Source organism: Scyliorhinus canicula, chromosome 5 (assembly GCF_902713615.1).
Source record: "Scyliorhinus canicula chromosome 5, sScyCan1.1, whole genome shotgun sequence".
Taxonomy (NCBI): domain Eukaryota; kingdom Metazoa; phylum Chordata; class Chondrichthyes; order Carcharhiniformes; family Scyliorhinidae; genus Scyliorhinus; species Scyliorhinus canicula.
Genome location: NC_052150.1, coordinates 170,930,884 through 170,955,150, shown reverse-complemented (window position 1 = coordinate 170,955,150; position 24,267 = coordinate 170,930,884). Strand labels below are relative to the sequence as shown.

General features: G+C 45.9%; 1 protein-coding gene across 1 annotated transcript in view; it reads right to left on the bottom strand.

The window, feature by feature from the left end:
* Positions 1 to 1,201: 1,201 nt before the first annotated feature.
* The window catches only part of malrd1 (MAM and LDL receptor class A domain containing 1), a 499,008-nt gene continuing 475,942 nt past the window's right edge, over positions 1,202 to 24,267 (bottom strand). The window contains exons 38-40 of the mRNA XM_038796452.1: positions 13,149 to 13,227; positions 4,314 to 4,379; positions 1,202 to 1,430 (exon numbers count right to left, since the gene is read on the bottom strand). Of these exons, the coding sequence (XP_038652380.1) occupies positions 1,326 to 1,430; positions 4,314 to 4,379; positions 13,149 to 13,227 (250 nt within the window). The 3' untranslated portion in view covers positions 1,202 to 1,325. The remainder of the gene's footprint in view (positions 1,431 to 4,313; positions 4,380 to 13,148; positions 13,228 to 24,267) is intronic.

Below are 24,267 nucleotides of genomic sequence, written 5' to 3'. Positions count from 1 at the left end.
TGATATGCATACACATACAAATGTATATAATTGAATAAATGTATAAAGGCGCATATCAGTGCATGTAATCATAGATATGACCTCTGGCCATCAGACATGCATCACGCAACTGAAGCAAACGGGCAGTTGGTGGTAAGATAGTCGCATTTAGAGTAGTTCCCTAGGAATTTGAGTAACTTTGGCTGTATATAAAACTATTAGTTATTTTTCCAGGTGTTTCATAATAAATCATCATTCTGGTTGAACACATATAATTTCTGAGTGCATCTTCATCATTGGTGGAACCACAGAACACAACAGTTACCGCTGAAACGAAATGAAAATGAAATGAAAATCGCTTATTGTCACAAGTAGGCTTCAAATGAAGTTACTGTGAAAAGCCCCTAGTCGCCACATTCCGGCGCCTGTTCGGGGAGGCTGGTACAGGAATGCTGGGTGCATTTTGCCACCTGAGTCAGCTTTAGAGTTAAAAATGCAGTTCACTTTCATACTTTTATCGAATCACCGGTCCTGATCCAGCAGGGTTGAGGTCATGAGCCAAATCAAAACAAGCAGGGAAATTGGAAGATGGAGAAGAGGCAGGCACTCAATAAAATACTGTATGCAGTGGGTCGGGTGAGTTCTGATAATGGTGGATACAAGATTGTCCGAGTGGATCATAAAATGGGCAGAAGGATTTAAATTACAATGTAAAATAGGTGAACTGTGAGTCTGTGAATTGACTATCAGTTTCGAAAAAGACCAGATACACGTGAGGTTCGTGCCAAGGAGATGTTGATGGCCCAATGGGGCACATTAAGCAACAATGTGATCTGCCACATTGCAGTAAACAGAGAAATATGCTGGTTTGGTAAAATTGCTATCCAATCGGCTTCACCTTGAATACATTTAACGATATATTTTTTCAGAACAGTGTCATTTGACAGATTTATATTACTCTAGTCTCTATCTTAATGATGTCTTCCATATGTACTACAGCACATGGAACTCTTTGCTCACATTAAACGTGACATCAATTCAATTTATGATCAGCAAGGGAAACCTTTAAATTCAAGATAATTAAATAGTCATAATTTCAACTGCATAGATGTGCACAAATACAATGTCCTTACTTAATGATTTCAAATAGAGAAGCTTGCCAAAATTTTGCAAAAGTTTACAAAAACTTTCACTTATTTATTCAGAATAAGCATTCATATGGTTGTTGTCACAAAGGTTTTTTTATTTGCAGTACGAATCATATAAACAGTTTTGAATATCAGAGTCACTGAGTTGATTTAGCTCGGAGATTCACAATTTAATAGGCAAATATGGAATTCTTTTGATTACATTTGCAAAATTCTTTCTGTTGATGCCTCCCTGTTCCCTCTTTTATCTTCATACAGAGGGTTGGAAAAAGAAGTGGGTACATCTGATACATTGGAAAATGCCTGTAAAAATTAACAAGAAATGTCAAACTTACTACCTATAAATAATTTTCTTGCATTATCTTCCGGCCTGAACTAATGTAGGGACACGTACAATATGTTATACCTAAAATCTGTATTACATAGAACATAGAATTTACAGTGCAGGAGGAGACCATTCGGCCCATCGAGTTTGCACCCGCCCTTGGAAAGAGCACCACACTTAAGCCCCACATCTCCACCCTATCCCCATCACCCAGTAACCCCACCTACCCTTTTTGGGCACTAAGGGCAATTTAGCAAGGCCAATCCACCTAACCTGCACATCTTTGGATTGTGGGAGGAAACCGGAGCACCCGGAGGAAACACCGCAGACACAGGGAGAAAGTGCAAACTCCACATTGACAGTGAATCGAACCTGGGACCCTGGCGCTGTGAAGCAACTGTGCTAACCACTATGCTAACATGCTGCCATGCTTTTCCTTCATGATTTTCCCATCATTTGTTGCAACCTTGGTATTGTTTTTGACCCTGAGGTGGGCTACTAACCACATAATCATGCTCTCACTAAGACTGCCTATTTCCACATCCATAACGTCACCTGATTACCCTTGTTGTAACTCATTTGCTCTACACTTAACTATTCTCCTCCATTTTACCTTCTGTAAATTGACATTCATTTAAGATTCTGCTGGGCGTGATCCAACTTGCACACATTTATTTAACCACTACCCGTGTCCTTACTGACTGTGACTAGCTCTTGGTCAAGCAACGTCTAGATTTTAAAGTTCTCATCCTTGTTTTGAAATCTCTCCATGGCCTCATCCTGTCCACCTCTGTAATCCTCTCAACCCCCTAATCTCATTGAGATATGTAAACTCATTTCATTCTGGCCTTTTCAGCACCCTGACTTTAACCACTCCACACGTGGGAAGATTCGTTGATGGAGTTAATGACAGTGAATGAACCAATAGTGACTATAATATAATATACTTTAATCACAATGGTGGAGAATGACCTAAGTATGGTGAAAACCAGTTTACTAGATTAGTGAGAAGCTGATTTGGAAGGACTGAGAATATAAAATGGGTAACTATACTGGGCGAACAATGATGTAGAACAACAGTGGGAATGATGTTCAGCTGACTGCAGGGAAAATATAATATTCTTTCAGAAGAAAAGAATAAACTAAACAGCAGTGGGAATCCAGGGATGAATAAAGACGTCGGGAACAATTGAGGCACATATTAAGAACACAAAAGCAGCTGGTGGAGGACGGCACCTCGCTGGAGGGGATGAAGGGGGAATGGGAGGAGGAGCTAGGGGGTGAAGTGGAGGAGGGGGTGTGGTGTGAGGCCTTATAGAGGGTGAATGCCACATCGTCGTGTGCGAGGCTCGGGCTCATACAATTAATGTGGTGTATCGGGCGCACTTAAGGAGGGCAAGGATGAGTCAGAAAGAGGGGGTAGAAGATAGAATCATAGAAAGGTTATGGCACATGCCAGCCTGAGGACACCCAGATGCTCTTTCTAATCCCACTTTACTATACCCAGTACATAGTCCTGTAGCTTAGAGCACTTAAGGTGCAGATCCAGGTACTTTTTAAAAAGAGTTTAGGGTTTCTGCCTCCACCACCAACCTGGGCAGTGGGTTCCAGACTGCCACCACACTCTGGGTAAAAAAGTTCTTCCTCATGTCCCCTCTACACCTTCATGACACAGATGGGTTTTAATGGCTTTGGAGCCATCATCAAACTTTCTTATTCCAGAATTCAAAATTTCACCATCAGCCATGGTGGGATTTTGACCCAGGTCCCTGGTGCATTACTCTGAATCTCTGGATTACTAGTCCATTAACAAAACCACTACTCCACCACCTCCCCATAATGATAGAGAGATAACAGAAATATTAAGTATTTTGTTTCGGTATTTCCAGGAAGATAAAACAGTTAGACATGACGCATGATGAGGAGAGTATTGAAATAAGTGTATTAAAAATAATATAGAAAGATGTGCTGAATAAACTAAACAAACTCAAAGAAGATAACACACTTGTCCCTGATGGATTTCATCCATATTTTAAATGTATCTAAGAAAGAGATAGCAGAGCCATTTCTACAAATATTTGATATTTCATTATAAAAGTATAGTGCCTGAGGGCTGACACATAGCTAACATAATTCCTATATTTAAGGAGAGGAACAAAACATATCCAGCGAATTCTAGACCGGGCAGCTTAATTTCAGCGGAAGAAAAATAATGTGATCCTTACTAAAGGAGTGAATAAAAGAATATCTAGAAATGAAAAATATAATAATGAATGGTCAGCATGGAATTCCTGACCAAGCCTTGTTGAATTTTTTTGAAGGGGCAATAGAGAGACTTAAATGATAATGCAATGGATGTGGTTTATCTGGATTTTCAAAAGACATTCAATGTAGGGAACATTTATCATGAATAAGGTCAGAGAATGTGGAGTCCGAGGACAAGTGGCAGGATGGATTGCTGGCTGGCTTCCAGACAGAAAGCAGAAAAAGTGGTGTTTTCTGATTTCACATTTTCTAATGTGTTCACCTTGTCATAATTCATTTATTACTGAATGAATCAGTACCATCAACCTTTGCATACATATGCGCAAATCTTCCCAACGAATGGAGATGGGTTTGGAGGTGGGAGGATGGAGAGGCCCCGGGTAAATGGCAATAAAACTGCCATTTCCCAGGCCTTCTCCCTGATCTGTGCTCGCCTCATATATATTTGCTTTTATATTTCTTTCATAACAGCTTATTCAACACAAGTATTTATCTTTATAATTGTTCCACAGTCTAGTAATGAGGAAACTGATTAAATGGTTTATTTACGCTAACTGAGCAAGAACATTTTTATCAATAGCTGAATCTGACCGTACCTTATACGAAGTGTGCCAGGGGTAAACACTGATAGCCGGACTAGTCAAAAGGTCCTCCACTGCAAACTGAAATAGAAAACACAGCAGAATGGTACAGCTTTGGCAAACAGTCAGTTCCATTACTTGGTTTCACACTGAGCACTGTCAGGAAAACAAACACCACAGAACAACACGACTAATCACAAGTTTATTGAATATAACTGGACAAATCCCGGGATACCATTCATACAGAAAGAAACATTTGTCTTGTGAACTTAACAAGTCTCAACTAAAACTTTTTTTTTTCCATGGACCCTGCCAGTTATAATTAGGATTATTTGTATCCTGAAGATTTTGATTAAATGTAATGATGAATAGATTTTATTTTGTTGCGTCATACAAGCCAGTGGCATTTAAAGAGCATGTTTTATCTTCAGGGACCCTGCTTTTCCTTTCAATTTTCTCCCTTCTTCTCCCGAAAGCGCAGGTACTTGTTCAGCTATGCTTCCACGGGCAGCTCTGGCCCTCTGTGAATACTTTTTATATGAAAGCCTAGATAGTGATTGCTCGCTACTTACTGAGCACAGATGGCACGATGGCAAATTTTCACCCTATCCTCCCAAAACATCGGTACCTTCTCACATTCGAGCAGGGGTTACTGAATAGTGATCGGAAGCTGGAGTCAAGTAAAGACCCATTGTGGAACCTCAAATGCACATATGCAGCCAAAGCAAATATTAAACCCCATACAGGCGGCCAATACTCACTATGAGCGTCTTTCATTTTAATTCAAGCCTTTGCAAAGAACTACTATTGATTTAAACAAAAACCGTGGTTGGAAACATTGCATATTTTAAATATTGAATTTAGTTGGCATAATGAGCAGGAGAATTGCCTTGATGAGGAATGAAGCCAACACTGTGAAGCGGAATCAATATAGACAGCTGAAATGATAGTCACTGGGTTAATTATCTATCTGCTGCCACTCATTTAACTTCCTTACATAGTCAATGATAACATCGCACCGAGGGCAGACATACCAACATTTGACATTTTAACAAAGCCGACAGCCCATTTAAAATAGAAGGGCTATCAATTTTAATGAAGAGGAATTTCACCTGTAAACACTAATTACTTTAACATAGCACACAGAGGACCTTTATACCAGCCCAGCTTTTGCTGCATAGGGACAGGGACTGCTTCAGTGACCTAAGAGTTGCAAATGGCACTGAGCATCTTTCAGTACCATCAGCTAACATCCCCATTCTGACCTTCTGATGGAGGGAAGGTCATTGATGAAGAATTGAGGATGGTTGGGCCTCGGAAACTACCCTGAGGAACACCTGTAATGATGACCTTGTGCGGAGATGATTGACCTCCAACCACCACAAAGCATCGCTTTCTGCTAAGTGTGGCTCCAACCAGTGTAGAAATGACTCCCGATTCCCTTTGACTTCAGTTTTGCTAGAGTTCCTTGATGCCAAATGCTGCCTTGATGTTAAGGTTAGTCACTCTCACCTCACCTCTGGTATTCATCTCTCTTGTTCGCATTTAGACTAAGGCTGCAATGAAGTCAGGAGCTGAATGGCCCTGGCAGATCCCAAACTGAGCATTAATAAGCAGGTTATTGCTGAGTAAGTGCCGCTTAATAGCATCATTGATGACACTTTCTGTCACTTGCAAATGATCAAAGGAGGAGACTGATGAAGCTGATCAGCCAGAATGGATTTATCCTCCTTTTTGCGAACAGGATATGCCTTGACAACTTTCCAAATTGCTGGATGTTCCAGATGCCAGTGTTGCAGCTGTACTGGAAGTTTGGCTAGGAGCATAGCAAGTTATTGAGCACAGGTTTTCAATACTATTGTCAGTTGCCTTTGCATTATCCAATGTCTTCAGCCGTTGTTGCTATCATGTGGAGTGAATCGAATTGGCTAAAGACTGGGATCTGTGATGCTGTGATGGATCATCCACCTGGCCACCCTGCCTGAAGATGGTTCCAAATGCTTTGGCTTTATCTTTTGCACTGATGTGCTGCACTCCCCAATCCATGAGGATGAAGATATTTGGGAAGCCTCCTCCTCCAGTTAATTTGTTTAAATGTCCACCACCATTCATGACTGGATTATGGCAGGTCTGCGAGCTTTGATTTGATCTGGTGGCTGTGGGGTCCTGTCTATCCCAATGCTGGGTCCCTCGATTGGGCACTTTGAAGGAAGGGGTCTGGGGGAATCCTCTGGCAATCCTGACAGGGTTTTCTGGGGGTCCTTTAAGAGGCATGGGAAATCCATGCGAGGGAGAGATTCCTTGAGCCACCACACTCAGAAATAATTACCTTTAAATGGCTCATTAGTTAGCCTAATTAGCCAGAGGGTGGGATTATTGGCACATTCCCACCGCTGACCTAATGGGATTCAGTTTCCTCACTGGTGGGAACGGGATTTACGGCCTCACCCATGATAATGTGGCCCTCCCGCAACTTTGCCCACTTCAATGGGTTCCATTAAATCCAACCATCCTTCTCCTTTCGTGGCTTGGTGTTATATTTTACTTTATATGGTTCCTGTGACGTACCTCAAGGCATTTATTATCTTAAATGTGGTGTATAAATTTATTTTGTTATTGATGAAGAAGGTGACAACAATGATGATATCATTGCTGTGACAGAATGAGGAGATGCTGAAGTTTGTGAGTAGAAGACCTTGGAACTGATACCTGCTGGGTTTTTTTTCTGATTGCCCTTCTTATAAAAGAGAGCCAAGAGTTCAAGGTTTCCCTATTGAAGGAGGTCCAGCTCCTCCCCCCCCCCCCCCCCCACCCCCCCCCCCCCCACCCCTCCCCCCTCTCCCTCCACTGGTCTTGTGGCGCAGTGTTCTTCCCCCTGGGTCAGAAGCTCAAGGTTCATATCCCATGCCTGGACATTGTTGGCCACAGAAGAATCTTTCATGATGCTGATAATCAGCTCAGGAATCATTCCACCACCTCCCCAATAATCCTCAAAAGTAAAAACAGAAGTGAGAAGCTGCACTAAAAAGTAGCTCCCTCCACTAACATGCCCTTATTGCCGACCCAAAATGTGCTGAACAGACCAGCTTACCCAGACCTGCAGCATCCACCAGAGTTAGGACTGGAGGTCAGCAATGGCGTGGCATTCCTGTTTCACTGAACCACCAAGAATGTGTCATGCTGGAGAATTGTCAAATGGATTGTTTATTCGAATGCAATGGCTGCCCTAGTGGGGTCACAGAGACAGCAGATGGGGCCATACTCCACCTCCTCTGAGTCTGCACCCTGCATTAAGGCCCTTGTCTTGCCTCATTTCTCATTCTCTCTCTCAGAGGCCGTTGAGTAGATCCTGATGCCAAAACTTTAAACTGCAAATTCAATGAATGAGTAATTAATTTTCTCCCACCCCACTTCGTCCTTTTTCTATTGAGCTTTTCTATCTCCGCTTTGGATTTATTTTTCTTCTTCTTTGATGCGACCATCAATTCACACGAGACAGAGAGTTGAAGTGAACAGTGGCTTTAACCGACTAGAACAGTGCCTGCCTGCGACTGCACTGCTACTGAGAGCCGCCTACAGGGCAGCTGCTCTTTATACCTCCCCTCAAGGGGCGGGGCCAGGGGCGGAGCCCACAAGGGCACCAACATGATACATTCTGTGTAATATCATACAATGGTCCATAGGTGGAGCCCACATGGGCAACAGCGTGATACAGTGTAATACAGTGGTCAATGGTTAGTACAATACGTTCACCACATTCTTAAGAGAAGGTCATGTAAAAACGTGTACAAGCGGACTCACTAACTCGGGAGTTCCAGCTCCTTGGCCCCTTTGGAACCTGGTGTGCACTAAGAGACATGAAGCTGGAATAGTAAACAATTGATTCAGGGCAGCATGGTGGCACAGTGGTTAGCACTGCTGCCTCATGGCGACGAGGTCCCAGGTTGGATCTCGGCTCTGGTCACTATCCATGTGGAGTTTGCAAATTCTCCCCGTGTTTGTGTGGGTTTCGCCCCCACAACCCAAAGTGCAGGTTAGGTGGATTGGCCACACTAAATTGCCCCTTAATTAGAAAAAAAATAATTGGGCACTCTAAATTTAAATTTTTTTTAAAATCCCGAAAACAATTGATTTAAAAATTAGATTGGTATACATATGAGTGGTATGAGAGGATGCAAGGGTTGTAGGGGGGCAGTGAGGGAGTAATCTTCCTAATTAATCAGTGATCCAGTTTGAAAGAGGACAGCATCATTTACACAGTTTTCCACAATATCGGCTTACTCCATTAGAGTCTGGGGAAGTAAACTTTAAATGAATAGCATTTTTTAATTAAACATTTTTAATTAAAACTATGTCATGAAAAAATCTAATGGTTAATAGCAATTGTTGGTCACCTGTGACTGACTTGGATATATGGATGGGGTGGGGGGAGGTAGAAGGTGTTGCTGATTACAGTTTGTGTGAGGGGGTGGGGAAAGCAAAGCTGATTACAGTGTGTGTGTGTGTTCGTGGAAAGAGAGAGCGGGAAGAAAAAAGGCTGATCACAGTGTACGTGTGTGGAGAGAGGGAGAGGGAGGAAGAGGGGTTGATTACAGTGAATGTGTGGGTGAGGGGGGAGATGAACTGTTTAGAGTGTGTACATGGGGTGTCTGTGTGTGTGTGTGGAGAGAGAGCAGGAGGAAGAGAGGTTGATTACAGTGTATATGTGTGGAAAAGGGAGGGGAATGATGATTTGGGCAAAATCTTGCTGGACTTGGAAAACTTGAGAATCTTGCCGGTGAGATCTCATTTTCTGATTTTCCCTACACCCCACTGGTACGTAACGAGCTTCCCGCCCAGGAAGATCAGGATCCTAATTTCAATAAATTTTAATATAATTAGTGGGCTTCTCTGCCATATCTTTCCCTCTCATTTGGAATTCCCCCTTCGCTGACATGATAATAATCTTTATTGTCACAAGTTGGCTTACATTAACACTGCAATGAAGTTACCATGAAAAGCCCCGAGTCGCCACATTCCGGCGCCTGTTCGGGTACACGGAGGGAAAATTCAGAATGTCCAAATTACCTAACAGCACGGGCGCGATTCTCCGCCCCCCACGACGGGTCGGAGAATAGCGGGAGGGCCTTCCCGACATTTTTCCCGACCTCCCGCTATTCTCCCCGCCCCCCCACGTCCGCCCCCGACACTAATCGCTGCTCGCCGTTTTTACGGCGAGCAGCGATTCTCCCCTAGCCGATGGGTCGATTTCCCAGGCCTTTACGGCCGTTTTCACGAACGCCAACACACCTGCTCTCACCGTTCGTGAAAACGGCCACAAAGTGCCGTTCTCGAGAACCATGGCACCGATTGGCACGGTCGCACCACGGCCGTGCCAAGGGTGGCATGGGCCCGCGATCGGTGCCCACCGATCGCGGGCAGCGGGTCCGAACCCCGCGCACTCTTTGTTCCTCCACCACCCCGCTGGATCAGTCTGCGGGGCAGCTGAGGGGCATGACGGCCATATGCGTGATGACATCATCCGCGCATGCGCGGATTGGAGCCGTCCAATCCGCGCATGTGCGGCTGACGTCATTGTGCGCGTCAGGCGCCATTACCCTTGGCGCGCGGGCTTAGCGAAGTTCGCTAAGCTTGCGATGCCGTGCTTCGCGGGGCCCCGCTGCTAGCCCCGACCGGGGAGCAGAATCGGGTCCCGGGAGGGGGAGCGGAGGCTGCCGTGAAACACGGCCTGTTTCACGGCAGCCTTCACGACTCTCCGCATTTGCGGAGAATCGCGCCCCACGTCTTTCGGGACTTGTGGGAGGAAACAGGGGCGCCCGGAGGAAACTCACGCAGACACAGGGAGAACGTGCAGACTCCACACAGACAGTGACCCAGTCAAACCTGGGACCCTGGCGCTGTGAAGCAACAATCCTAACCAGTGACACCCTAGACGTCATGTTGGCAAGGTTTACATCTGCCATTCAAAATCGGGAAAGATGAAGGGAACACGTTGAGGGGCACACAAGTACAACAGGGACAATGAAGAGTGCAGGAAGGAATGCCGGGAAAAGTACCAGGAACGCGGAAGAATGAAGTGTCAACCTGGTGAAGCTACAACACAGGACTACTTGTGTGCTAAACAGCATAAGCAGCGACACGGTGTCACAGCGGTTAGCACTGCTGCCTCACAGCTCCAGGGTCCCGGGTTCAATTCCAGCCTCGGGTGACTGTGTGGAGTTTGCACTTTCTCCCCGTGTCTGCGTGGTTTTCCTCTGGGTGCTCCAGTTTCCTCCAACAGTCCAAATAATAAGAATAATGTGCAGGTTAGGTGGATTGGCCATGATAAATTGCCCCTTAGTGTTCAACAGGTTAGGTGGGTTACAGAGATAGGATGGAGGCATGGGTTTAATTAGGGTGCTCTTTCCAAGGGCCAATGCTGACTCGATGGGCTGAGTGGCCTTCTTCTGCACTGTAAATTCTATGATTCAATGATTGTAATAGACAGAGCGATCCCACAACCAACGGATCAGATCTCAGTTCTGCAGTCCTGCCAAATCCAGTCATGAGTGGTAGTGGACAATTAAACAACTCACTGGACGAGGAGGCTCCTCAAATATCCCCATTCTCAATAATGGAGGAGACCAGCACACCAGTGCAAAAGAAAAGGCATTTGCAACAACTTTCAGCCAGAAATGCTGAGTGGATGATTCTTCTCGGTCTCCTCCAGAGGTCCCCAGCATCACAGAACCTTAGTTAGGCCACACTTGGAGTATAGTGTTCAATTGTGGTCGACACACTACCAGAAGGATGTGGAGGCTTTAGAGAGGGTGCAGAAGAGATTTACCAGGATTTTGCCTGGTATGGAGGGCATTAGCTATAAGGAGCAGTTGAATAAACTTGGTTTGTTCTCACGAAGGAGGTTGAGGGGCAACCTGATAGAGGTCTACAGACTTATGAGGGGCACAAACAGAGTGGATAGTCAGAGACTTTTTCCCAGGGTAGAGGGGTCAATTACTTGGGGGCATAGGTTTAAAGTGCGAGGAGTTAGGTTTAGAGTAGATATACGAGGTAAGTTTTTTTACACAGAGGGTAGTGGGTGCCTGGAACCCGCTGCCGGAGGAGGTGGTGGAAGCAGGGACGAAAGTAACTTTTAAGGGGCATCTTGACAAATACATGAATAGGATGGGAATAGAGGGATATGGACCCCGGAAGCGTAAAAGATTTTAGTTTAGACGGGCAGCATGGTCAGCACAGGCTTGGAGGGCTGCAGGGCCTATTCCTGTGCTGTACTTTTCTTTGTTCTTTGTTCTTTGATACTGGTCATCAGCCAATTCGATTCATGCCACGTGATATCAAGAAATGGCTGAAGGAACTAGATACTGCAAAGGCTGTGGGCCCTGACAATATTCTGGCAGTAGTACTGAAGACCTGTTCTCCAGAGCTTGCCACACTCCTAGCCAAGCTGTTCCGGTACAGCTACAATACTGGCATCTACCCGGCAATGTGCAAAATTGCTCAGGTATATTCTGTCCACAAAAAGCAGGACAAATCCAATCCGGCCAATTACCACCCTGTCAGTCTGCTCTGAATCGTCAGTAAAGTGATGGAAGGCGTCATCAACAGTCTATCAAGCAGCACTTATTTAGCAATAACCTGCTCACTGACGCTCAGTATGGGTTCCAGGATCACTCAGCTCCTGACCTCATTACAGCCTTGGTTCAAGCATGAGAAAAAGCTGAAATCCACGCATGAGGTGAGGCTGACTATCGATGATATCAAGGCAGCTTTTGACTGAGTGGCATCAAGGAACTCGAGGAAACCTGGAGTCAATGAGAATCAAGAGGAAAACTCTCCACTGGTCTAACCTCCTGCTCAAGGGCAATTAGGGATGGGCAACAAAGACACCCACATCCAATAAAAATACATAAAATTAAAAAAATAATCCCCGTGGGCGGGGAGGGGGGGGGGCGGAGGAGAATATGTCCAGGTAGTACCCTGGCACTACACTCTGGAATTGCTCCCTAGCACAGTCCCCTGACATCCTGACACTGTCCTTCAGCGGCAGAGCCGGAATGGGGGTGGGGGGGGGCGGGACTGGGGGAGGGAGGCCCTCTGGGGGAAGAAGGTTCCCATTATGCATGTGCATGCTGGTTGCACATTGGTTTTCTCACCTCGGCCAGCACTCTGTGCAGAGAATGGAAAGTTTTGCCCTGTGGGCGTGTGAGAGAGAGAGGTGATTAGAGTGTATGCATGTATAGAAGGGGAGAGGGACTGATTAGAGAGTGTGGCGTGTGTGTGTGTGGTGGGGAGGGATGGGCAGAGATGAAAGTTTTCTGCAACTAGGGAATATGAAGATAAAAGCAAATTATTGCAGATGCTAGAATCTGAAACAAAAACAGAAAATACTAGACAATCTAAGCGGCTCTGACAGCATCTGTGGAGAGAAAAGGGAGCTAACGTTTTGAGTCTGGATGACAGCTTTGACAGAGTCATCCAGACACAAAACATTACCTCCCTTTTCTCTCCACAGGGAACATGAAGAGCTTGTCTGAAATGCATGAGTACATAAAATGACATTATTGCAAACTACTTTAAAAACACAGATTTCCATATTCATATGTTGATCTATATTACATAAAGTTTAATAATTATATACTGAATGTTACAATGGTGCTTTATTTCTGCTTTGTTTTTGTTGGTGTCTGGGCTCATATTAATTTTCAAATTTTAAAATGAAGTCACACTGGAAAATAGTTTGAGAATCACTGTTCTGGTAAAAAAAGTGCATGATTGTTTTTTCTAGCCATATTAACCTGCTGCTTTAATTAGATGTGTCAAATGTAAAAGTTCAGGTAAAATGATACCTACCTCTGCATTCAAATTTTCCCTTTGATCGCCATATATCATATTGGATATTGAATCACATTTGGTTCTCGACGAAGGTCTCCTATAATAAAATTTTGATCTAGTTACAAATAACACTCTTTAATATTAGGTTACATCCCAAACATTAGTACTTTCTAAGTACAGGGCAGATTTCCACAACTATCATCTATTTGTTTGTAGTTAAAAATATTCAGTTAGTTAAAAACCACTGGGCTATCATGACAATGTCTCACTTTGTATTGCAGCAGGGACCTATGTTTCCAGCTATGTATTATGTACTTTTATTGCCTGCAGCATGAAATTGTCACAACTGGGTGATGCACCATCAATTGGACACAAAAGGCTTTAATGCACAAGATGTGTGCCCGGCAGCAGACGTACAGAAGAATGGCCGACTGCCGGGAAGCACGGGCTCTTATATCCCGCCTTGTAGGCGGTGCTACCTACCGCTCAGCCAATCGGCTGAGAGGCACGTGACTTACCTGGGCCAATGGGCAGCGAGCCCTCTGCACAAATAGCAGCTCACTTCTAATGTACCGTAATACCCCTAGTCATACTACCACATTGGGCAACAAAGGTCAGACTGGCTCTTGGGCAAATGCGTCTCAAAGCAAGCAGAGCACCCTTTATTTAGTAGCTACACAAGTTACATTCAGAAACAAGAATGTCTGTCCAACTTTATTCTGTTTGCTTGTAAAACGAATATGTGACAAGTTAAATTATGTCACATTATATACCATTGTGGACAAATTTCACTGCGACATTTTGTAAATCTTTCATTCCACTAATAAAAAAAAACTTATTAATCATGACTTCTGAAAGGGCAGCTTTATTTCAGCATCTAAAATAATCCGTGTGTGTTTTATCAGATGTCATGTCTCCGTGCAACACTGTAAGATGATAATGGGGCATGAGTGGTGAAATAACATAATACACTAATATTTCATTTCTGTCATCAGGGTTTTAATTCAACCCAGATTGATAGGGCAAAGACTCCCCACTCTACTTGTCATAAGTGTTTCTTTGGCCACTGTTGCTCGCTCTGGGTAAGTGTGCTTTACACTCAATTTGGCTCTGTTTCGTTCCTTAGCTCTAGAGTCGCCAGGTATTGTTAAGATACTGCCACAAGTTTCAAGTTCAAGTTCAGACCAATAACTCCATACACCAGTTAGTAAGTTCAAACAAGACACGTTTATTATAATAGTTATCTACTAATTATGAATATAAAACTACAATACTAGGCTAATCCTACCACTAACAGGCCAATACTTATCTGGAATAAGGGAACTGCTGGATCAGGGAACAACGGCCTCTAGCTTTGTCCTGGATCCGCAGGCTTCCAGTCGGTGTGGACTAAAGGGGTCAGGAGTGTCTACTCTCGTAGCATGCGTTGTATGACACTTACTTGATGGCGGCTGCTGGCCAGGCCTCTCCTCTCCGTGGTCAAGTTCGAGAGCTGCTACAAAGGTGTTCTTGTTGGGAGGGCCGGCAGAGAGAGAGGGCTGGTCAAGGAGAGGCTGGCAGAGAGAGAGAGCTGGGGTCGGGGTCTCTGTCTTATACCTCTCCCAGGGTCTCGCGCCCACCTGGGCGGACCCTCCATACACTCGCAATCGATTGGGTCTCTTCCCAATCGATAGATTTGAATTTCCCCATTAACGGGGCAGTCCCTCATCACTGGCCGGTTCTTGGGGCTTATTGTTTTGGACTTCTCTTGGCGCCGAGAAGTCTGGCCTTCCATTCACTGTAGCGATTTGAGTTAACTTGTTTCCATTGTACCTGGGAATCACCGGGTATCGCCTCATTAGCATGCTAACTTGTTTTCTTTCACAGTGCTGTCTTTTTTCTGCAGCAGTCAGAATACATAAGTGCTTTTGTAAGCTGCTTGCTTTTGCAACATGTCCATTTTCCCTGCATTCTTTGTAATCTTTCATTTTGTGTTGGGCAGTGGCCACCCCAGAGGCTACACCACCTGACACATTTGCTAGTGGTCACATGTTATTGCTATACTAGCATAAAATTGGCAATCAGCCATAAGGTGGCTGGTGTGGAAAATGGATAAATTCATTATCAGCACAAAAGAGGTACATGATTAAGAGCACTGGGAGAACAATTTGCTCATATAGCCCAGCTTAAAGTGGCAGGCCGCACACTATGTTTTTTTTTCTTTTAATAAATTTAGAGTACCCAATTCATTTTTTACAATTAAGGGGCAATTTTGCATGGCCAATCCACCTACCCTGCACATCTTTGGGTTGTGGGGCGAAACACACGCAAACACCTGGAGCATGTGCAAACTCCACACGGACAGTGACCCAGAGCCAGGATTGAACCTGGGACCTCGGCGCCGTGAGGCAGTAGTGCTAACCTCTGCACCACTGTGCTCCACTATGTTGATTCTCCATTAATAAACAGTGCTGTGAGTTACACAGACTGTGTGACATTCTTCAATTATATCAATGAGGAACTTGGGCCAAAAAGGTCGCAGCCTGTGGTACTGTCTGCTGCTGGGGAATCCACATAAGTCTGCGTAGTGACACTTAAGTGGCGGTAAACAAACAAGTTTTTTCCTTCGTTGATTGATCTGTTTGATACGGATTCTGGGTATCAAGAAGGGACAGACATGTTCCAGTTTCGGGAATAATATTTCTCACCTTGAGAAGAAAAATAATTTAATAATGAATGTTGAAATGTTATTCCCTATGAGAAATATTTTCAAAAATATGCCTCTCATATTTTCAAATGATTAATTTGAAAATATTTGGAGATAACAACATACACAAAATAGAGACAGGCAGGTATTTTTGTTGGTGTTGCTGGCGATACATGCTTGGAAATGTGGGTGCTTGCTTTCCAAGATCTTGGCCGGGATTCGGAGAATCCCCGGGGAAGGTGTGAATCCCGCCCCGACGCCGGCTGCCCTTTTCTTCGGCGCCGTTTTTTGGGGCCCGGCGGGATTCCTCCCACGCCGGTCGGGGGCCATTGACAGCGGCCCCCCGGCGATTCTCCGGGTCCCGATGGATCGAGTGGCCGTCCAGATTTGCCCAGTCCCGCCGACTTGAATTACTCACCTCATGCATGGCGAGACCTGGAAGGTAATTGTGCGGGAGCGGTCCTGGGAGGGGGTGCGGGGGGGGGGGGGTCCGACCCCAGGGGGGGGCACGGTGGCCTGGCCTGCGATCGGGGCCTACCAATCCTGTGGGCTGGCTGGCTGGTTCCATGGGGCCTTCTTTCTTCCGAGCTGGACCCCTATCGGGCTCCACCATATTGCCCGGGGGCCAGCACGGAGAAGAGAAACCCCGCGCATGCGCGGAAATATGCCAGCCTGTCTGTGCATGCGTGGCAATACGTCGGCTGGTCTGCGCATGCGCGAGATCCCGCTGGCCGTTCTGCGCATGCGCTAACCTGCGCCGGCCCTTCGGCGCCGGCTGGAGCACCTCCAACCACTCTGGCGTCAAACAAGCCGCCTAGAAATTGGAGAATTCCTCACTTTCGTGGGCTGTTGACACTGGAGTGGTTGGCGCCGGCTTTCTTGCCGACGTGGGGACATAGCCCCATTTTCAGAGAATCGCGCCCTATATCTCCCAGTAGCACAGACTCATAAAATCACCCCAAGCATACATTTTGAAGTTTGTGCGCACTTATCATGATGGTAATTTGTTGTATTTCTGGGAAGTATTAGAAGAATGCAGACAAGTGTTCTTCGATCGTTATGAATCATCAACAAGTCAAAAGCGATTGGCATTCTTCGGCCCACGATGTTGCACCGTCCTGTGAAACCCTTCTAAAGCCCATCTACACTATTCCCTTATCATCCATATGTTTATCCAATGACCATTTGAATGCGTTTAGTGTTGGCGAGTCCACTACTGTTGCAGGCAGGGCATTCCACGCCCTTACTACTCTCTGAGTAAAGAACCTACCTCTGACATCTGTCCTATATCTATCTCCCCTCAATTTAAAGCTATGTCCTCTCGTGCTGGACATCACCATCCGAGGAAAAAGACTCTCGATGTCCACCCTATCTAATCCTCTAATCATCTTATATGCCTCAATTAAGTCCCCTCTTAACCTTCTTCTCTCTAACGAAAACAGCCTCAAGTCCTTCAGCCTTTCCTCATATGATCTTCCCTCCATACCAGACAACATTCTTGTAAATCTCCTCTGTACCCTTTCCAATGCTTCCACATCCTTCCTATAATGTGGCGACCAGAACTGCACACAATACTCCAAATGCGGCCGCACCAGAGTTTTGTACAACTGCAACATGACCTCACGGCTCCGAAACTCAATTCCTCTGCCAATAAAAGCTAACACACCGTACGCCTTCTTAAAAACCCTCTCAACCTGGGTGGCAACTTTCAGGGACCTATGGACATGGACACCGAGATCTCTTTGCTCGTCCACACTACCAAGAATCTTACCATTAGCTCAGTACTCTGCCTTCCTGTTATTCCTTCCAAAATAAATCACCTCACACTTTTCTGCATTAAACTCCATTTGCCACCTGTCAGCCCAGCTCTGCAGCTTATCTATGTCCCTCTGTAACTTGTAACATCCTTCTGCACTGTCCACAACTCCACCGACTTTAGGTTATATCTTAATTTAGTGAATTGTATGGGTTGGATTGTTGTTTTAGTTTTTTATTTCTCTAGGACTGGGTGGGAGGGGACAGTATATCTTGGCGGGGGGAGCCACCCACACCAGCTAAATAAAGTCGGCTAGTGAATGGATGTGAGGTGAGAGGAGGGCTGCGGACATTGGAGCCTGGTTAACAGGTTTCGATGGGCCTACGAGGCGAGCGAGTGTGGGCGGGGGAAGGATTGATGCTGGGAGATGTTTTTTCGAGAGGAAATGTGGGGGGGGGGGGTTTGGGAGGCGGGAGAAGGGGTTCGATGTTAATAATGGTTAGGGGCGGGTAAGGCTCCTGCGGCAGGGCCCGGTGGTATGATGATGTTGGATAAGAAGGGTGGGGGGGGGGTGAGAGACCCCCAGTTAGGATAGTCACGTGGAACGTGAGGGGGTTAGGAGGTCTGGTCAAGAGGTCAAGGGTGCTTGTGCATCTTAAAAGTTTGAAAGCCGATGTCGCAATGCTGCAGGAGACTCACTTGAGAGTGAGGGACCAGGTGAGACTTAAAAAGGGCTGGGTTAGCCAAGTGTTTCTCTCTGGATTTCACGGAAGGGCTCAAGGGGTAGCGGTAATGGTCAGCAAGAGAGTACGCTTCCAGATGGAGAAGGTGTTGGCAGATCAGGGCGGTAGAGATGTGATTGTGACAAGGGTGCTAGAGGGGAGGTTAGTGGCACTGTTAAGTGTATACAACCCCAATTGGGACGATGTGTGAGTCGCAAAGAAGGTGTTTGGGGTCATCCCTGATTTGGACACACACAAACTGATAGTCCGGGGGGGCTGGCCAAGGTTGGACATGTCATGGCCCGCTCGCTGGTCCCACGCAAATGTATTGGCGAAGGTACCAGTGGGTAGGCTGGAGGAGTGCCTACTGAAGGTGATAGGTGAAGATCAGATAGGGTTCACGAGAGGGAGGCAGCTCTTTTCAAATGTTCAACATTTTCAGCGGGAATTCAGCTGTTTGAGTGGGCGGAGCTACAGAGTCGAGCGGTGAGTATTTAAACTAGCTGCTTCGCGGATTCAAGTCTTTTCGGCGGGAATTCAGCTGTGGGCGGAGCTGCTTCGCTGCTTAAACAGCGGGCAGAGGGTCTTTGGGGATAAATTTAAAGAGTGACATCACAGCAAAGCAGTGACCTGATTGGCTGGTAAGAGAAGTGCTGTAATTAGCAGTAGCTGGGAGAAATTTAACTCTTCGTGTGTTGGTTAGTATTATGATTGGTAAGTAAAATCTATATTCCTGTCACTTATTTGTTACTTGATATTATATTTGTAATCAGTTAAGGTAAAGTGTAAAAATGACAGGAGGTCCCAGACCTGTGTTATGCTCCTCGTGCTCAATGTGGGAGTTCAGGGACGCGGCCGATGCCCCTGACTCCTTCATGTGCCGGAAGTGTGTCCAGCTGCAGCTCCTGTTAGACCGCATGATGGCTCTGGAGCTGCGGATGGACTCACTTTGGAGCATCCGCGATGCTGAGGAGGTCGTGGATAGCACGTTAAGTGAGTTGGTCACACCACAGATTAGGATTGGTGTTGGAGACATGGAATGGGTGACCAGAAGGCAGTGCAGGTGTCCCCTGCGGTCATCTCCCTCCAAAATAGGTATACCGTTTTGGATTCTGTTGGGGGAGAAGACTAACCAGGGGAAGGCAATAGTAGCCATGCTCATGGCACCGTGGCTGGCTCTGCTGCACCGAAGGGCGGGAAAAAGACTGGCAGGGCTATAGTCATAGGGGATTCAATCGTAAGGGGAGTAGACAGACGTTTCTGTGGTCGAAAACGAGACTCCCGAATGGTATGTTGCCTCCAGGGTGCACGGGTCAGGGATGTCTCAGATCGGCTGCAGGACATACTGAAGGGGAAGGGTGAACAGCCAATTGTCGTGGTGCATATAGGCACCAATGATGATGGTATAAAACGGGATGAGGTCCAAAAATCAGAATTTAGGGAGTTACGAGATATGTTAAAAAGTAGGACCTCAAAGGTAGTAATCTCAGGATTGCTTCCAGTGCCACGAGACAGTCAGAGTAAAAATTCAAGAATAGTTAGAATGAAAACGTGGCTTGAGAGATGGTGCAGGAGGGAGGGGTTCTGATTTTTGGGATATTGGAACCGGTTCTGGGGGTGGTGGGACCATTACAAATCGGATGGTCTACACCTGGGCAGGACGGGAACCAATGTCCTAGCTTTTGCTAACACTGTTGGGGAGGTTTTAAACTAATATGGCAGGGGGATGGGAACCAGATTAGAAAATTAGAGGTCAGTAAAGAGGCAGCAACTAAAGCCAGTAAGATACTAGATAATAAACTCATTGTGACTAAGGAGAAGAGTAGACAGGGAAGAGATGATGAACGCAAAGGTACAGGTGGTCTGAGATGCATTTGTTTTAATGCGAGAAGTGTAGCAGGTAAGGCAGATGAATTTAGGTCTTGGATTAATACCTGGGAATATGATGTTATTGGTATTACTGAGACTTAGTTGAGGGAAGGGCTAGATTGGCAACTAAATATCCCAGGGTATAGATGCTTCAGGAGGGATAGAGAGGGAGGTAAAGGGGTGGTGGAGTTGCATTACTGGTCAGAGATGATATCACAGCTGTGATTAAGGAGGGCACTATGGAGGTTTCGAGCACTGAGGCAATATGGGTAGAGCTAAGAAATAGGAAGGGTGCAGTAACGTTGTTGGGACTTTACTACAGGCCTCCCAAAAGCGAGTGTGAAGTAGAGGTACAAATATGTAGACAGATTATAGAAAAATGTAGGAGCAAATAGGGTGGTGGTGATGGGAGATTTTAACTTCACCAACATTGAATGGGACTCATGTAGTGTTGGAGGTGTAGATGGAGCAGAATTTGTAAAGAGCATCCAGGAGAGTTTTTTTAGAGCAGTATGTAAATAGTCCAACTCGGGAAGGGACCATACTGGACCTGGTATTGGGGAATGATCCCGGCCAGGTGGTTGAAGTTTCAGTCGGTGATTATTTTGGGAATAGCGATCACAATTCCATAAGTTTTAGAATACTCATGGACAAAGACGAGAGCAGTCCTAAAGGAAAAGTGCTAAATTGGGGAAAAGCCAAGTACGACAAAATTCGGCTGGGGCTAGGGAATGTGGACTGGGAGCAGCTGTTTAAGGGTAAATCCACATTTGAAATGTGGGAGTCTTTTAAGGAAAGGTTGATTAGAGTGCAGGACAGACATGTTCCTGTGAAAATGAGGGATAAAAATGGCAAGATTAGGGAACCATGGATGACGGGTGAAATTGTGAGACTAGCTAAGATGAAAAACGAAAGCAAACATAAGATCTAGGCGACTTAAAACTGATGAAGCTTTGGAGGAATATCGGGAAAGTAGGACAAATCTCAAACGCACAATAAAGAGAGCTAAAAGGGGTCATGAAATATCTTTGGCTAACTGGGTGAAGGAAAATCCAAAAAGCCTTTTATTCGCATATCAGGAGCAAGAGGGTAACTAGAGAAAGGATTGGCCCACTCAAAGACAAAAGAGAGAATTTATGCGTGGAGTCGGAGGAAATGGGTGAGATTCTTAATGAGTACTTTCCATCTCCATTCACCAAGGAGAGGGACATGACGGATGTTGAGGCTAGGGATGGATGTTTAAATACTCTAGGTCAAGTCGTCATAAGGAAGGGGGACGTTTTGGATATTCTAAAAGGCATTAAGGTGGACAAGTCCCCAGAGCCGGATGGGATCTATCCTAGGTTACGGAGGGAAGCGAGGGACGAAATAGCTGGGGCCTTAACAGGTATCTTTGCAGCATCCTTGAGTACGGGTGAGGTCCCGGAGGACTGGAGAATTGCTAATGTTGTCCCTTTGTTTAAGAAGGGTACCAGGGATAATCCAGGGAATTATAGACCTGTGAGCTTGACGTCAGTGGTAGGCAAACTGTTGGAGAAGATACTGAGGGATAGGATATATTCACATTTGGAAGAAAATAGACTTAACAGTGATAGGCCGAAGGGCCCGTACTGTGCTATAATGTTCTATGTTCTATAAGTGACAAAGTTAATTGATGAGGGAAGGGCTGTAGATGTCATATACATGGAATTCAGTCAGCCGTTTGATAAAGTTTTCCATGGCAGGTTGATGGAAAAAGTGAAGTCACATGGAGTTCAGGGTGTACTAGCTAGATGGATAAAGAACTGGCTGGGCAACAGGAGACAGAGAGTAGTGGCGGAAGGGAGTGTCTCAAAATGGAGAAGGGTGACTAGTGGTGATCCACAGGGATACGTGCTCAGACCACTGTTGTTTGTGATATACATAAATGATCTGGACGAAGGTATTGGTGGTCTGATTAGCAAGTTTGCAGATGATACTAAGATTGGTGGAGTTGCAGATAGCGAGGCGGACTGTCAGCGAATACAGCAAAATATAGATAGATTGGAGAGTTGGGCAGAGAAATGGCAGATGGAGTTCAATCCAGGCAAATGCGAGGTGATGCATTTTGGAAGATCCAATTCAAGAGCGGACTATATGTTCAATGGAAGAGTCCTGGGGAAAATTGATGTACAGAGAGATCTGGGAGTTCAGGTCCATTGTACCCTGAAGGTGGCAACGCAGATCGACAGAGTGGTCAGGAAGGCATACAGCATGCTTGCCTTCATCGGACGGGGTTTTGAGGACAAGAATCGACAGGTTATGTTACAGTTGTATAGGTCTTTGGTTATGCCACATTTGGAATACTGCGTGCAGTTCTGGTCGCCACATTACCAGAAGGATGTGGATGCTTTGGAGAGGGTGCAGAGGAGGTTCACCAGGATGTTGCCTGGTATGGAGGGTGCTAGCTATGAAGAAAGATTGAGTAGATTAGGATTATTTTCATTAGAAAGACGGAGGTTGAGGGGGACCTGATTGAGGTCTACAAAATAATGAGAGGTATGGACAGGGTGGATAGCAACAAGCGTTTTCCAAGAGTGGGGGTGTCAATTACAAGGGGTCACGATTTCAAGGTGAGAGGGGGAAAGTTTAAGGGCGATGTGCATGGAAAAATTTTTACGCAGAGAGTGGTGGGTACCTGGAACGCTTTGCCAGTGGAGGTGGTAGATGCAGCACGATAGCATCATTTAAGATGCAGCTAGACAGATATATGAATGGGAACAGAGGGAAGTAGATCCTTGGAAAATAGGCGACAGGTTTAGATAAAGGATCTGGATCGGCGGAGGATGGGAGGGCTGAAGGGCCTGTTCCTGTGCTGTAATTTTCTTTGTTCTTTGTTCTTTCTTATGGCACCAGCAGGGAGGAAGGAAACAGAGGTGGTTGTGGCGTTGGATGCTGAGAAGGCGTTTGACCGGGTACAATGGGGGTACTTGATGGCAGTTCTGGAGCAGTTTGGGATTGGACCAAGATTTGTGAACTGGGTAAAGCTACTATATAAAGAGCCAAGGGCGAGTGTCCGCACAAACAACATCAGCTCGAGATACTTTTCTCTCCACAGTGGGGCTAGGCAGGGATGTCCTATGTCCCCCTGCTGTTTGCACTCGCAATTGAGCCGTTGGCCATCTCGTTAAGACATTCGGGGGTATGGAAAGGAATAATGCGGGAGGGGGGCGATCGAACATAGGGTGTTCTTATATGCCGATGACTTGCTGTTATACGTGTCGGAACCGAGTGTGTCGATAGGGGGAATATTAGAGCGGCTTCAAGTGTTTGGGTCTTTCTCGGGGTACAAACTAAATCTAGACAAGAGTGAGTATTTTGTGGTATCTCAGACAGGGATGGGGCAGGGGTGGTATAGCTGCCATTCCGTAGGGCAGGGACTCACTTTAGTACCTGGGGGTGCAGGTTTTCCAGGAGTTGGTGAGGTGGGGGGAGCTCCGCAGGTACAACATCTCTAGTTTAGGTGGGGAGAGTGAAAGCTGATCTGGCAAGGTGGGATGGCCTCCCTCTGTAACTGGCGGGTCGGGTACAGGTGGTTAAAATGAACGTGTTGCCGCGATTTCTGTAGATTTTTCAATGGCTGCCGATTTTCCTGCCAAAGGCTTTTTTCAGTGAGATTGAGGGAAGGGTTATGTCGTTCATATGGGGAGGGAAGGTGGCCAGAGTGAGAAAGGTGCTGCTATAGAAGGGAAGGCAGGCAGGGGGTTTGGGTCTCCTGAACCTGATGTACTACTACTGGGCGGCGAATGTGGAGAAGGTGCAGAGCTGGGTCAGAGGGGTTGATTCCCAGTGTGTCAGAATGGAGGAGAGTTTGTACAAGGGGTCGGGATTGGAAGCACTAGCAACAGCACCGCTCCCGATAGCCCCAGGGAAGTACTCAGGGAGTCCAGTAATAATAGCTTCATTGAGAATTTGGAGGCAGTTTCGCCAACAGTTTGGCTTGGGAGCAGAGTCAAGGGAAATGCCGATTTGGGGGAACCACAAATTTGAGCCAGGGAGGTGGGATGGAAATTTTCGGAAATGGAATGAGACTGGAATTAAGACACTAAAAGATTTGTTTCTTCGGGGTCGGTTTGCAGGATTGAA